General features: G+C 35.2%; 1 protein-coding gene across 2 annotated transcripts; it reads left to right on the forward strand.

The window, feature by feature from the left end:
* The first annotated feature begins 3,471 nt into the window (after nt 1-3,471).
* LOC113779382 (E3 ubiquitin-protein ligase BRE1-like 2) lies at nt 3,472-13,786 on the forward strand. Of its 2 annotated transcripts, XM_027324953.1 has the most exons (19): nt 3,472-3,630; nt 4,741-4,902; nt 4,994-5,081; nt 5,202-5,432; nt 5,553-5,720; nt 5,979-6,172; nt 6,334-6,417; nt 6,570-6,689; nt 6,780-6,966; nt 7,047-7,207; nt 7,995-8,066; nt 8,197-8,273; nt 10,627-10,821; nt 11,452-11,524; nt 11,637-11,723; nt 11,820-11,957; nt 12,025-12,227; nt 13,010-13,172; nt 13,387-13,786. In XM_027324953.1, the coding sequence occupies exons 1-19, from the start codon at nt 3,562-3,564 to the stop codon at nt 13,516-13,518; spliced, it is 2,604 nt and encodes an 867-aa protein (XP_027180754.1). In that variant the 5' UTR covers nt 3,472-3,561; the 3' UTR covers nt 13,519-13,786. The 2 variants fall into 2 exon arrangements, with proteins under 2 accessions (XP_027180754.1, XP_027180761.1); XM_027324960.1 differs by lacking the exon at nt 3,472-3,630 and having other exon boundaries at nt 4,817-4,902; nt 4,998-5,081.
* The last annotated feature ends 857 nt before the right edge of the window (nt 13,787-14,643 follow it).

A 14,643-nucleotide genomic window follows, 5' to 3' on the forward strand; every position in this document is an offset into this window, starting at 1 on the left:
ACAGACCTTATGACAGGTTTTATGTTGGATGCCCGACTCGATTTGACCCAAATTCATTCGCAACCTTTTCTCTTTCACCATACAATTACAACCTTTATTTATAAAATTAATAAGTAAACTAATAAAAATACTACTAAAAATACTATGACTACCTAATTATTTAACCTAATCAACTTCCTAGGAAGCCCTATTGATACAGGCTGATAGATTGGAGAACGAATGGTTACTCAAATTGTATCTATAAGAGTCTTCATACAATTGACATAAAGTATTCTGCATTCTGATTGAAGCCTATGTTCTGACTCTGCTGAAGGTGAGAAGTGGACAACTTAAGATGTGACAAATTCATTTACTTGCCAAAGTCTTCCCACCCTTGTACTTTGTGTATGTTCTAGAAGTCGCATTAAAGAACAAAGTTTGCACTTTGAAATCAATTTGATTTTTGACAGAGAGTTTCAGGCTAGAGAAGTAGAACTATCTGAATTGTCATTTGGTCATAATTCTATTGTACCTACCAGTTCCTGGATGCTACCGATTGCAACTTATTTTCTTTGAATTCATTCCATTTCCAGTCAAAATTATTTAGGTCCTCATAATTCCTAAGCTGCCAGTGAAAACTGAATTGGCCCGAATTTGGTCAAACTTATTCGCTGGATAAATTTTGACTTGATTATTTAGAAAATTCATACTCCAGCTTGTAACAGCTAACAAGGTATGGTCGACTTTATGACTATCTTGTTTATTTTGTCATGAAGATGCTTATCGAATATGTCAGAAAGATTATTCTTGATATTCAATGGTATAATTACTGCACGTATCGAAGTTTCTAACCAGGTGTACGCATTAGTTTGGCTGTTTTCATTGGTTTATGTTGTCTAATATTAACTTCTTAATGGTTTAATACCTTTATAGTTTCAACTTCTTTTTAATCTCTTCTTACGGTAATCTTCAATCAAATTTTTACAGTAAAAAAGGGGCAACGAAGGGATCAATACACTGCCTAAAAATACAAAAATAGACGACCATTTGGATTATTATTTTTAGGAGTTTTTGTAGAAAAATATATAGTAATGATTTGATATTGTGAGGTAAAAAAGTGATTGAAAAATGTGTTTACACGTAAAAATTTTTCTGCGAAAAATCACAGCATTCTAAACTAAACGATAGACACAGGCATGAAAATTCCTAAACTCAAGGAAGTGGCTTATCATTTAGTTTGTTTCTGTTGCTTAATTATATGTTGCTTCATATGGAATTTTCCTTTTAATTGGAACAAATTACTCCACGAGCTAGCTCTTTTACCTATTTCTAGTACAATTCACAATGAGAAAAAAAAAATTACTTTCACCATGTCTTGTTAAATTAAACATTTATGAAGACATGATGACCTCTGTAGAAACCGATATGTTATCCAATTCATTGGGAAAAAACAAAAGAGAAAAATTGAAAAAAACTATTATAGCTTGTTTTGTTTTAATTAGAGGTATGGAATAATCACGGGAGAATATCATTACAAGTACTGCTAAGTTTTTGATTTGGCATATCTTTACCACCTATACCACTTAATTCAAGTAAAAAAAAATTAGAAACTCGAGAGGTTCCTTCTCATATGTTAGTACACGGGATTTACCTGTAATACTGGTATTGAATCACCAAAAGCACCCCATAATTAGCTGTTTGTATGCTTTGAATTTAATGCTTAACTTCAAACTGATGGTTCTGTGGTGAAAAAAAAAGCAATAAATAATTTCAGCAAGTGTAGAATCACCATTTCAAGCCAGCATAATTGTGACAGACGCGAAACTTGAATGGAGCAAGGGGAAGAAAACATAAACGACCAACAACATTAGTATATATAGAATATGAAACTTCAAGAATAAAGCATTCATAGTTGATAATGGGTTCATCCTATGATATTCAATTATCAAATATTCAAATTTTGTTAATTTTGCAAACAATATTCACTTTTATAATATTCATAGGTAAATTGTTAGAGCGTGTTCGGATACAAGTTTTTCTTTTATAGATATTATTTTACTTATGTCATAAATATATTTTCTTGAATAAGTGGAGTGCCTCCACCAAAATTGAATATAAAGTGAGGTGAAGTAATTTCATTTCATGAAAAGAGAATTGGAGTGGAGATTTGAGACTCCATTGGATGCATTAAAGTGGCTAGAGGTAACGTGGGAATGTTTCTTATTGCTGCAAGCAACACAATCATATGTATGGCACGTTTTAGCCACGAATCGTGACAAAGGATAATTTCCGTCTATTTGACATTTTAAGTTAAACCATTAGGGGTTATGTATTTTTAAATCAGACCGGAGTTATGCGAGTAAGTGAAAAACCACAGGGAATTTTGCCCAATAAAAAAAGGGTAGGGGAAGGACTCAATTGATAAAGGGCACAAAATATTTTGGTCAAAAGTGTAAATTCAGCATTCTCTAACCATGTATTAACTATTAAAACTTAGGGATAATTTCACAAACCTTCCCTAAGGTTTGCCTTAATATCACGTTACACTTTAGTAGTTTCAAAAATTTCTCTTTCCACCAATTGATTTACATGTTTTATAAAATTGTCAATCCCTACGCATTAAAAATTCATAAAAAGGAAAGATAACAATTTACTTCTATTTGTACCCTTTTCTTGTCCTTTATATAAATATTAGAGCAGCAATTAAAACTAAAATAAATCTAATAGGTAAAAGACAAATTGGGAGAGATACAAGTGCAATAAAGAGAAATTGTGGCAGATAAGTAGTTTTACAACTGCGTAATAACTAATATTTCAACTCTAGGGCAATAATGGTAGCAAAAGGATCAACTTAAAGATGAATTTAATAGAATTTACTATGTCAACTCAAGTTTAGCAGCAAAAGGATCAATTTAAAGATGAATTTAATAGAATTTATTGTACCAAATCATAACAAGTTTTAACATTAGAAAGTACTGTTATAATTCACAAACATTATTTGTATAAGGAATCGATATTATAGTTACAATACAAAGGCAACAATCAAAATTCAGAGAGCGAAAGAAATCCAAATAAACAATATTTGCTTTTAATGTCCATTTGTTGTGCTTGTGATGTGTTAGGTAATAGTAGTGTTAAAAATTCCTTATTTTGTATTGCTACAGCAAGAAAAAGTCGCTATTATAAATGACAGTTTTGTTAATTGTTGTCCTAATCTTTTTTACTTTCCAAATTCATTTTTTATGCTAATTTTATATAATCAATTAGCAGTTTTCTGTAGGGTAATATTATTAATTTACTATCTATAATAGAGATGTCTTGTCAATCTAATAGGAGACGTAAGAGAGATTTTTGAAATTATGGGGCACTAAGTAACATTAAGAAAACGTTAGGGGAGGTTTGTGAAATTATCCCTAAAACTTACTTGTTTGCAATCTTTTTCAGTTTTTTCTCCCCCTTCTTCCCCAGATGTCCGCAGTCAAGACACGGACACTTTCCTCTCTCCAGTAATTTCAATTCTCACAGCAGATTGAAAAGCTTTCTGATGTGAAAAGCTTTCAATTCTCAGGAAAATCGTGAAAAATGGAGGATAAGGAGGCCGAAGAACCGCAGAAGAAGCGGCCACGCTCTGACTCTGATAACTCGAAACGGGTAATAATCTTCATTCGCACTGTATAAATTTCTGTATGGAAAAGAGTAAGAAATAGAGCAAATTTTCTTATTTATTATATGCATTTAATTTGGTTATTTGAAAAGTGCATATTCAGTTGAGTAGTCTGCATGCAAATAATTTTTCTTTTTCGTGCAGTAATTGATTAATATATCTGTAGTCCAGTTGTACTTCGAAAGTAGGGTTTTTTTTTCATGGCACGCGAAGAATTAAATTGGTCATTTCTGCTTGGATGTTTTGATTTGCACTCGGCAATTGTGAAGAAAGTTGATAAACAGTTTTTTTGTTTTTTGTTTTTCTTTTTGGGACAAAAATGAAGACTTTGGAAAATTCTTTGGTTTATTGATTGGTGTAAGACAAGAAATGGTGTAATTGGTGTTGGAATGTGATAACCAGTTGGATTCTAGAGACTGGAAAATGTTGCTAACATTATGAGTTATTGACTTGAAGGCATTGGATACTTCGCAGATGGAATTTCAGGAGAATTGTATGATAGACAATATTGTGGTTTCAGCACAGCTGTTTTGAAATTTGATTCCAAAGCCGGTGGTCTTGTAATAGGATTTGGGGTTTACAGTGTTTTATTCATATGTTCTACCAGCTAGGAGCTGAAAACTAGTCAAAGTTTGAGTCTTTCTGTATATATATATATTGAGTTAGTTGTGGAAATGGCCTTGAAGTTGTTGGTAAAAATTTGTACTCTTTTTTTAGAGAAGATTTGGGGTGGGCTTCAGTAAAAACCATAAGTAACGTTTATTACCATACCACATAAACTAAAGGATTAGTGACCTCGACTTTCTGTAGCCTGTACAAGAAGTGAAAAGGGTGTTCTAGTCCAAATACCTTTTAGATATGAATAAAAATTAATCATGCAGTAATGTCATGGTTTTCTTGTAGACAGCATTTACTTGCTTTTCCATGATCTTGAGACTCGGTATTTCCACCAAAAACTCTTTAGACATTGTTTCTGTAAAGAGAAAAACAGAAAAGTTTTAATCTTTGGTTCTCAATGTCTAAATGCCTGAACAAGTTTTGTTGTTGGGGAGAGAAAGAGGATATTAAAAACTTACAAGGTTCTGTTGTTTGTTAAGATTGATGCTGCACTTCTCCAGTATCAGAATCAGAGACTTGTTCAGCAATTAGACATGCAGAAGCAGGAGTTGCTTGATCTGGAAGTCAAAATGAAAGAGCTGAGAGATAAACAAGCTTCTTATGATTCAGTGTTGATTACAATTAATAGACTCTGGAATCAGGTACTTTTTTTCACATGCACTCATATATGATTTGTAGCTCTTTTCTGCACGATATGCATTAATAATGGTTTTCTGGATGTATTTCATGTAGTTAGATGGTGAACTAATCCTTCTGGGAGTACGAGCTGGGGCTGGTAAAACAGCTCTGCACAGTTCTGATCAAGTTGATCAATTACAAGGTTGCCTTTACAATATAGAGAAAAGAAAAAGAAAATGTATTCTTTGCAGCTTTTTTAAACTCATTGAGCAGGGATAAAGCTCTTTTGTAATGCAACTTTGAACTGTGCTTCCACTATTAGGTCCAATGCCATCATGTCGTGCAGAAGATATTTTTCTTTGCAGGCTACTGCAAACAAATGCAATTGAAAGCACAGGAAGTGATGGAGCTAATGGATATATCAAAGAAGGCCTAGCTCGGCGTCAGGCTTCTACAAGGGCATTGATGAGATTGTTGGAAGATGCTATTGAAGCTCAGAGAGCTAAAATAGAGAACATATCGCAGGCTTTTCATGGAAAATCATCTGCAGAAGGTCAGTAGACCTTAATAAATGGTCCGTTTAGTTAGAATAATTTCTTTGTACGCTTTATTTTGTCATCTCCTATTCCTATTTTTTTAGTCATTTATTCATATCACCATTTTCGGCTATCAGATTTTGTGCTCATACTGGGAAAGATTGATGCTTTAATGAAAGAGGAAGTTGATAATCTGCACAAGGTGATGGATATCCTTCATTTGAAGCATAAAGAATATGCTGATGAGATCCAGACCTGTATTGAGAACAACTCAGTTGATCAATCAGAGATAAAGAGACTTAATGGTATGTTAAATTTTAGTACACCATTACCTGCTTGTGTGTTTGAAATTACAGACAAAGGTTCAGTTTCAGCTGATAGATATTTTTTTTTGGGTCAAAGGATCTCTCCTTTTTGTGCTTTTCTTCCACATAATGTAATTTTGGTTATTTCTTTTTGTCATAAAGAAAATGGCAAGCTTGTGAACCTTATTTAAGACAGGTAGTGTACTGCATTTTTATAGTTATAGGTCAATTGTGTATGATGTGGTCATCATCTTTCAGGTGAGCTGGAAGAAAGCACGGCAGAACTTGAGGAGAGTAGAAGAAAGCTTGTGAATCTGAGAATGCAGAAAGAGGGGCCTTCTGCAGTACAATCCCCCATATCAGTTGTTGCAAATGGAACTGCGTCTCCTGAAAAACCTGCAGACAGGGCCAAACGTTTACGAGGACTGAAGGATTCGATTGAGGAGACAAAGGTGTTACTCTCTTTCTCTGTGATTGTGCGTCTGAGTGAGTTTTTGCCTATTGTTCCATCTCTGTCTCTGTGTCTCATGTTGTACTTGTATTTTTGCATGGGTTACTTATTAGATATTACATGGTGTAGGTGTCCTTCTAAGCAAAGCATAATATGATGTAGGTACTTGCAGAGGATCGTCTTGCCGAGGTTCAAGAGATGCAGGAAGACAATCTCAGCTTGTTAAAGCAGTTGCAGGACCTTCAGGTTCTAAATTTGTATTCCCTAAGTTGAAAGTAACCAGTCATATGCTACCAAGCATTTTCAAGACTTCTTGTTTGCAAATCTAATTCGATTTTTAAGTAGCCAAACTGTCTTTTTTGTTGATGAAATTTGTTACTTGATTTTTCTTTGTGCAGAATGAACTGAAGGATGATAAATATGTGTATTCTTCTCGTCCTTACACCTTACTGAATGATCAGCTCCAGCACTTGAATTCTGAAGCCGATCGGTACAAAGTGCTTGCAGAATCAGTGCAGGTCAATGAAGTGAATAACAGAATTGTTTCGAGAAGTGCTATCCATTTTTGGCATCAAACTTTTTGTATTAACTCTGCAATTGATTAGCAGGCTGAGAGATCTTTGATAATCCGAAGGGAGAAGGAACTTTCTGTAAAAGCAGAATCTGCGGAGGCTGCAAGAAAGGGGGTTGAGAACTTAGAAGCCAAGATTGAGGAGTTAGAGAATCAACTTCATAAGTCGATTGTTGAGAAAAATGAGCTGGAGGTTAAGATGGAAGAAGCTTTGCAGGATACAGGTTGAATCAACTGCGACTTGTACTACTTTCAGTTTTCTGGTGGTTTTATATCACATTCTCAATAGTCCTGGCTTTTCCAGGTAGAAAAGATGTTAAAGAAGAGTTTCAGATTATGGCTTCTGCTTTATCAAAGGAAATGGGAATGATGGAAGCTCAATTGAATCGGTGGAAGGAGACAGCCGAAGAGTCCCTTTCCTTGCACGAAGAAGTCCAGTCGCTGAAAGCTTTGGTGGACAGTAAGGTTTGATTTTGCATATGTGATGGTTTTTTCAAACTAGATGTTCCATTTTACTGTTGCCAAAGGGTAATTTGTTCTTGCCTTCAGCAGAAGCTTAAAGTTTGATGTTTTCTCTTAAAATTTTTTTTTTCCGTTTTAGAACCAAACATTACTTGGTTAGGCTATTTGCAGTTAATTTTATATGAAAAAGTTTATGAAGAAGTTCAAAACACGTGATATATCTATAATTTCTATTTCCTAGAGCAACCCACATAATGTTGTGGAAATGCCTATTGCTTAACATTTTAAGAGGCAATGGGAAGTCAAATATAACCACGAATCTCCTTTAGGCTATGTCCTTCTCACTGAACATGTAAAATTGACAATGACAATGTTCGAAGCTGTTATGTTCAAATTCACTGTATGGAGTGAAATTGCTTTGCTTTCAAAAAATAGAGCACCTGGTTTTGCTTCACATAGAAAGTCCTTCAGTGATGGTGCAGCTAATTGTTTATGTTTAGGTGAATTTTAGCTTTTCAATTCAGAAGATTGAGTTAGAGGCTTGGTTCTGTTTGTAGCTTACCTTGCATGTTTCTAGGTAGTGACACTTGTTCTTTCCTTCTCAAGACCATCAACTTGGTTAAGATCCATGCTGGATTTGATTTTGAGATATAACATTGTTATCTCAGGCAGCATACATTTATTTAAATTTGTTGTGTTGTTGCTCCTTTGTGTGGACATGCGGTATCTTTGCTTTTCAGTTGTGGATATTTTGGAATTTTTGGTTGGTTTACCTTCTTTTAATTTGTAGACTACTGAAGAGAAAGACTTGGCTGATAGATGTGCACATCAAATGGGAGTGATCAAGTCTTTGAAGGCATACGTAAGTCTGTGGATGTTTATATGATCTGCACATCTACCACATTTAAGCAGTGTGCTTGCTTCTTTATAAGAATGCAGATACTGAAAATTTGGATGAATGATATTGACCTATGAATATGAAACCTTCGCAGATTGAGAAGATGCAGAAGGAAAAAGAAGAGCTACAAATATTTGTGGACATGCTTGGTCAGCAAATATATGACAATAGGTGAACCATTATATGTTGCTTTTGTGGATTTGTTAGATAAGCATTTCAATCATTTCTTGGCACAAGCAAATTTGATGAGCCACCTCCCAATGCTCATCCTTGAAAGTGCGCATATTTTAAATGCAGAGTATGATTTGGTGTATATTGAACTTTGGAATGCTGATTACAGTACTCTATTGCAAGAGGAGGTGTTGAAGAATGAACCAATTTTTCTTGTTTGTTACAGTTGAATTCTGAGCACTCTTTTTCTCTGAAAATATAAGATCATGAGGGCTGAATCGTCAATATTGCGTGTGAAAGGCTCTTTCCCTTTTTTACTGATTTTTTAAAACTTAGTAATGGGTATTGTAGAGTTATCAGGTGAATAAAAAGCTTGGAGCCTTGGAATGATTTTAGAAGTATAATATGTTGAGTGGGGTTTTGGTGGTAGGTATGCAGTGGTTTAGGTGGTAGAAATCTTTCTAAGTAAATGAAAAACGAAAAAATACAATTGCACATGGAGTCAATCAATTGCTACACTAATTGGGATGCACGCCCCTCTATTTTATACTGATCTACTCTATGCAAAAGCTTGAAAGTTAAAGTGGTTGTACCTTTGAAGTTGGGTGACTTAGCAAAAGATCAGCTTGTATTTCACAAAAGATGATGCTAATGCAAGATAAACTCTGTTCAAAACACCAGAATCATCTCTCATATGTAAAACCTTTGAATGAAGCCTTTACTCAGCAAGTTGTCACACCTTTTGCATGAGAACAGACCTCAGGGTCTTGGGATGGTAGGCCCCTCTATTGTATACTGATTTACTATATGCAAAACCTTGAAAATTAAAGTGGTAGGACCTTTGAAGTCAGGTGTCTTCACAAAAGATCAGCTTTTGTTTCACAAAAGGTGATGCTAATGTAAGTTAAACTCTGGGCAAGATGCCGGAACCATCTCTCTACGTAAAACCTTTAAATGGCATCTTACATAGCCAGATTGTAGCAAGCCTAGCATGAGAACAGACTTCAGTATCTTTGATGTTTCTTCTGCTCTCGTCATGCACGCATTTCCTTTTCCTTCAAGTTTGTGGGACATTAAAAACTGTTTATACTATGATATTTATGGAAGTAATAAGGGGTGGTTTGCAGAGATGGGTTCATGGTTTTCACTTTCTGTGGTTTGTAACTTGAGCTCATTGTTTAAATTATCCAAATAGCTTGTATTCTTGATGTAGCTGTAGTTTTTATAAAAAAAAAAAAAAAAGAATTGGCAAATGTTAATTGCACTCCACTTTTTTAGAATGGCACTCCCACTATCATTTGTATCAATGTGGTTTGAATTGTTGTGCGACCTGGTCATGGTTGTTTTAGAATGTTATACAGGCTAATCTGCAGCTTAAAGTTTCTTGAAAGCCAAAAGAAAAAAAGCATTCTTTCTTTCTAATTCATGTTGTATGCATCTTGACAAATTTGTCTAGATGTTTCAAACCCTTTGCAAGTCACATATAATGGAAATGATGGAACACTATTTGGAAACTGGTATATTTTGGAAAAAGTTGCTCAAGTGAATTCAACTTTCATTGTTCATGATCTAGTTGAGATTGGGATTGCCTAACTTTCCAGTTGAAGGTTACAGGTCACACAATATTGAGCTAGGTGCAGACCTTCAGGTTCTTGCTGCCATCTTTTTTCTAGTTTTTTGTGGTTGGATATGTCAATGGTTGCATTTTGTTATGCCTGATGTCTTGAGTTGTCTTTTTGTGAAAATATACTTCTCAACTTTGAAGATTGTATTATTATTCCCACCTTTGCTCGAAAGGAATCTAGAAATACACTTCTGCAAGTGGCAAATAGGATGATCCACTGATTGACTGAAGAGGAAGTTTAATGTTTTGGCAGAGATTGGAAACTGCTTTAACCTTTTTTTTGTTTGGTAGGGTTGGGTGGGAAACTATCGATTAACTGAACTTCAATGGGATGAGCCTATTTTTATCCTTTGTCCTTTCCCCGTGTCTTGTGCATGCTATTTCCAGTTTCAGAAACAAATATTGAAGGGCCTTGAATGAATGTTATGTGTTAATATTTCAACGTGAAATCCTTACCGTCAGAGCACCATCTACAGCCTGTGTCAACATTAAAGTCTGGAAAGCTATAGAGGACATGCACTCCCCATTTTAAATATGTTCACAAATTTCAGAGTGCTGTATTTCTTAATTCTGGGATTGTTTGTTTTAGTTTAATAATATTGCAGATCTTAATCCAATTTTAAGCATATCCTCATTTGGTGCTTGTTGGGTTCTATCTGCAACTAAATACTAATACATTCGTTAATTTGATGGGCTTTGACTTCACCAAATTTTGTTTATTTATGCCAGAGATGTGAAGGAAATTAAAGAGTCGGAGCAAAGAGCGCATGCTCAAGTTAAAATTTTGAGAAATACTTTAGACGAACACGGCCTTGAATTGAGAGTGAAGGCTGCTAAGGAAGCTGAGGCAGCTTGTGAGGAAAGGCTTGCCGCTGCTGAAGCCGAGAAAGCTTCTTTGAGGGATGAAGTAGATGCCTGTGACAGGTCATTCTTCTTGTCATGTTGAATTCTTGGGCACCCTTAATTCTTGATCTTCTTGGTGCTGCTTTTGTTGGTTTATCTTTGCTGCTGTATTCTCAATCTGTCTTTAAGAATCAGAATCTAGTAAATATTGAATCCTTGCTGTTCATGCAACGCTTTTCCTAAGCAATCTTGTACCTTAGGTATATGTATCAAAAACTTTGTCTAGAGCATTGAAGTGGGCATCATGTCTGCCACTTCTACAAGCAGCTTATTATGTGTCAAAGAAGATGGGAACTGATTTAATGATTTGAAAGTTACCTCTATTTTACTGTTACCAGGGCTGGAACTGGTATTGGAAGTTAGTGATGAAAAATTGGAGCTTTACATGCTGAAGCAAGGAATTTTACAAAGTTAGGGTTTTATGGCATGTTTATGGAACAGGTTTAGAGTTATGGAGCATATATGAATGTCAAACATGTATGTTTTACATATTTTCCAGATTCCCATAGCTTTCCTGAACTTGGTTATCGTCAATGGCTACCAATCTTGTGTGTGGTGATGATGTTTCCGTGGGAATTTGGTGTATAGCTACAGCTGTATCAGAAAAGCCCAGTTGCATGAACAGACTAATGCAGTTTTACTTTGCCACAGGGATGTTTTAAAGCTTCAAGAGGCTATCAAACTAAAAGAAGCTGAGGCAGAAGCATATATTTCTGAAATTGAGGTATTTACTTACACTTGGACCCTGAGATATTTCAGGTAATCTTCTTTATTGCCATGACATTTCTTGTAAGATCTTGTTTGACCATATATTTCTGATTTAATTTTATGTTCAGACTATTGGTCAAGCATATGAAGATATGCAGATGCAGAACCAGCGTCTCTTACAGCAGGTGACTGAAAGGGATGATTACAATATTAAGGTCTGTCTTTAAGTACCTTCTCCGGGTTTCTGTTTTTAATCTCCTTGTGCCATCTAGGTGAAGTAGCAGGACTGATTCTTGGTTTTTGTTTTGCAGCTGGTATCTGAGAGTGTGAACTCAAAGCAGGCACACAATTTGTTATTGTCTGAGAAGCAAGCATTAAGCAAGCAACTTCATCGAGCTAACGCAATGCTGGACTCTCTGAAATTGAGAATTACTCAATGTGAAGAGCAGGTGGGATTTCTTTTGGGTAGTTCAATTTGATCGATAATTCTCCTTTTACAGAGATGGAAATTTGCAGGTCAAAGTTCATCTGATGGAAGCTTCAAGGTACATAGAAGAAGATAGACAGCTTGCAGCAGACCTAGAAACTTCAAAAAGGGAACTAGTGGATGCTGAGAAGGAAGTTAAATGGCTGAAATCTGCTGTTGCATCATCTGAAAAGGAAAATGAGCAGATTGAACGAAAGAAGGCTGAACTTCTATTGGAATTGGAGAGTGAGAGGTGATTTTTCAAGTGAAGGCTTTTTTTTGGGGTGCATTTAATACTAGATCTTCTCCCTCAAAACTCTTTCTCCTTAACACTCAGGGAAAATTTGATGTACCTTAAAAACTCTTTACTAAAAACAAATACAGGCATGAAGTTGCAATACTGGGACAGAGTGACTTGATATAATTGCATAGCATTCTTGCAACAAAATAGAATTAATGTATCACTTATCAAGCAGAAATGACATAATTTTTCACCTTAACTACATTATTGATAGAAACTACCATGAAATTCTTGAGTTTTGGTTGCCAATTGCATATGCAAAATTGATGGTTCCTAGCTTAGTGGACAATCTGTTGAGGAGGTTTCCTTAGCTTATTAATGATGTTACATGCTTGCCCAAACTTGTCTTGACTTATTGCAGTGTCCTTGGAACTGTGTAATGCTTATGGGAACTGCATAACGTGGGAGACTGCTGCTTTATCGTGCTATATTCAACTAGCTGGGTTTTGTCACGGATTGAGATTATATGCCATAGGTTGATTATATTCATGGTCATGCTTTTAACAATGTTGTTGGCCTTGAATAACAGTTTACAAGGAGGAGACTGTCATGCAGCAAGCTCAATTTTTCTTGGATTTAGATAACAGTTTACTACAATATTTCACTCATGCTTGTAGAATCTTACTGCTTTTGCAATTGGTTGTGTTTATGATGTGACAAGTCTTTCATGCATCTATGTACAATTTCTTTAGGTGTTGTGTATGTTTAGTCTGACTAACACTTTATAAGAGCAGAGAAGCAAGGAAGAAGATTCAGGAAGAGATTGCCACATGGAACAAATCTATCGATGAGATGACTTCTGAGAACGAGGAGGCTGAAATTCTGAGACTTCAGGACGAAATTAAGGAGTGCAAAGCTATTCTCAAGTGCGGGGTGTGTTTTGATCGTCCTAAGGAGGTTTGTGCACATGACATCTTTGGATCAAAGCTATTCCTCATAATTCTGTTGAAATTTGTCCTCTTTGCAATAATTGTGCTCCTCTGGTATTTTTGGGAGCTATGTAGTTACTCCCATGAATTTGTTTCTACGAGACATTGTCCCTGAGGCACTATAGATTTGGTGAATTCTTCAGCTAAGTAGTGCCCATAACCTGGTTTCCGTTTCATGGCAGGTTCTTATTGCCAAGTGTTATCATCTATTTTGCAATCCATGCATCCAAAGAAATCTAGAGATCCGCCATCGAAAGTGTCCAGCTTGTGGAATGGCATTTGGGCAAAGCGATGTTAAATTTGTAAAGATTTGAAGGCACGTAGTTAAGATGTCTTAAAATAGAACTCAGTTTTCAAGTAGAAACCTTGAGATCTTATGTAATTTTGTGGAGGTCTGCATCCCCAGGAGAAGCTATTTAGATTACAGAAACTCTCGGTTTAAAATCTCTCTCTCTCTCTTTTTGTTTTTTCTTTTCTGCTTTTAAATGCTCTAGATGCAGCTTTCCTTTGAAGAGTGCTTTGAGGTGGAATTATCTGCTTGTTTCTCTCAGTGGTGAAGTCCTTTTCCTTTTGGCTCAAGAAGTCTCTGTCAGCTGTTATTTAATCAACTCTGACTCGTTGATATTTTTAGCAAGTGGATAAGGTTTAGGGATTGACTGAAACAATTGTATAAGGATAACCTGTCGCTCTACATTTTGGAAAATATCAACAGGTATTGGCAAGGTTGGGGGACCAAGACAGGGATGGGACCAAGAAGGATAGTGAGAAATGGTCAAGTAGCCTTCCGTTTTTCTCTTGTAAATAAAGGGGAGGATAAATAAATTAGTACACACTTTTAAATAAGAAAAATTATGCTTAAGGTCTTAAGCTACACCAATCAGCAACTGCTTATGGTTTTGCAGGGGGTACTAAAAAACTTTTGACCTCGTAAAAGCATTATAAAGGGTTGATCTACACATAATTAACACACACAAACATGTAGATGTGTGTGTGGGGGACAACAATTACCTATTTTTGCATAGTGACAAACTTGATTGAAGAGTCTTTAAGTTATTCCTTGACCAAACCAATATTTTGCACTAATGTACTATTTTGTAAGAGGTCATTCCTTTTCTTTTTTTTTTTTTTTGCTTTTTCCTACTAATAATTTAAAATGTAATTCATCCTAATACTACTTTTTAATAGAGTTGTAAATGAATTGAATCGAATTGAACTTTTCAATGTTTGAGTTCGATTTGAAATTTTGGGTTTAAACTCGAATTCCAACTTGAATCCTATATAAGCTTAACAAACTTAAACTTTAAGCTCGAGCTCGATTTGATTTAATATTCAATAGGTTGAAGCTAGAAAATTTATTTAATTCTTCACTTTTAATATTAAATCATCATTAATGCATATATAATATCTATATAATAAAATAATAAGTATATGATTTCATA

This window comes from Coffea eugenioides, chromosome 1 (genome assembly GCF_003713205.1).
Source record: "Coffea eugenioides isolate CCC68of chromosome 1, Ceug_1.0, whole genome shotgun sequence".
Lineage (NCBI taxonomy): Eukaryota > Viridiplantae > Streptophyta > Magnoliopsida > Gentianales > Rubiaceae > Coffea > Coffea eugenioides.

Coding starts and splice junctions, on each gene's coding strand:
- LOC113779382 (XM_027324953.1), top strand. CDS start 3,562: ATGGAGGATAAGGAGGCCGAAGAACCGCAGAAGAAGCGGCCACGCTCT. Junction 6,173..6,333: donor ATTCGATTGAGGAGACAAAG/GTGTTACTCTCT, acceptor AATATGATGTAG/GTACTTGCAGAGGATCGTCT. Junction 7,208..7,994: donor AAGCTTTGGTGGACAGTAAG/GTTTGATTTTGC, acceptor TTTAATTTGTAG/ACTACTGAAGAGAAAGACTT.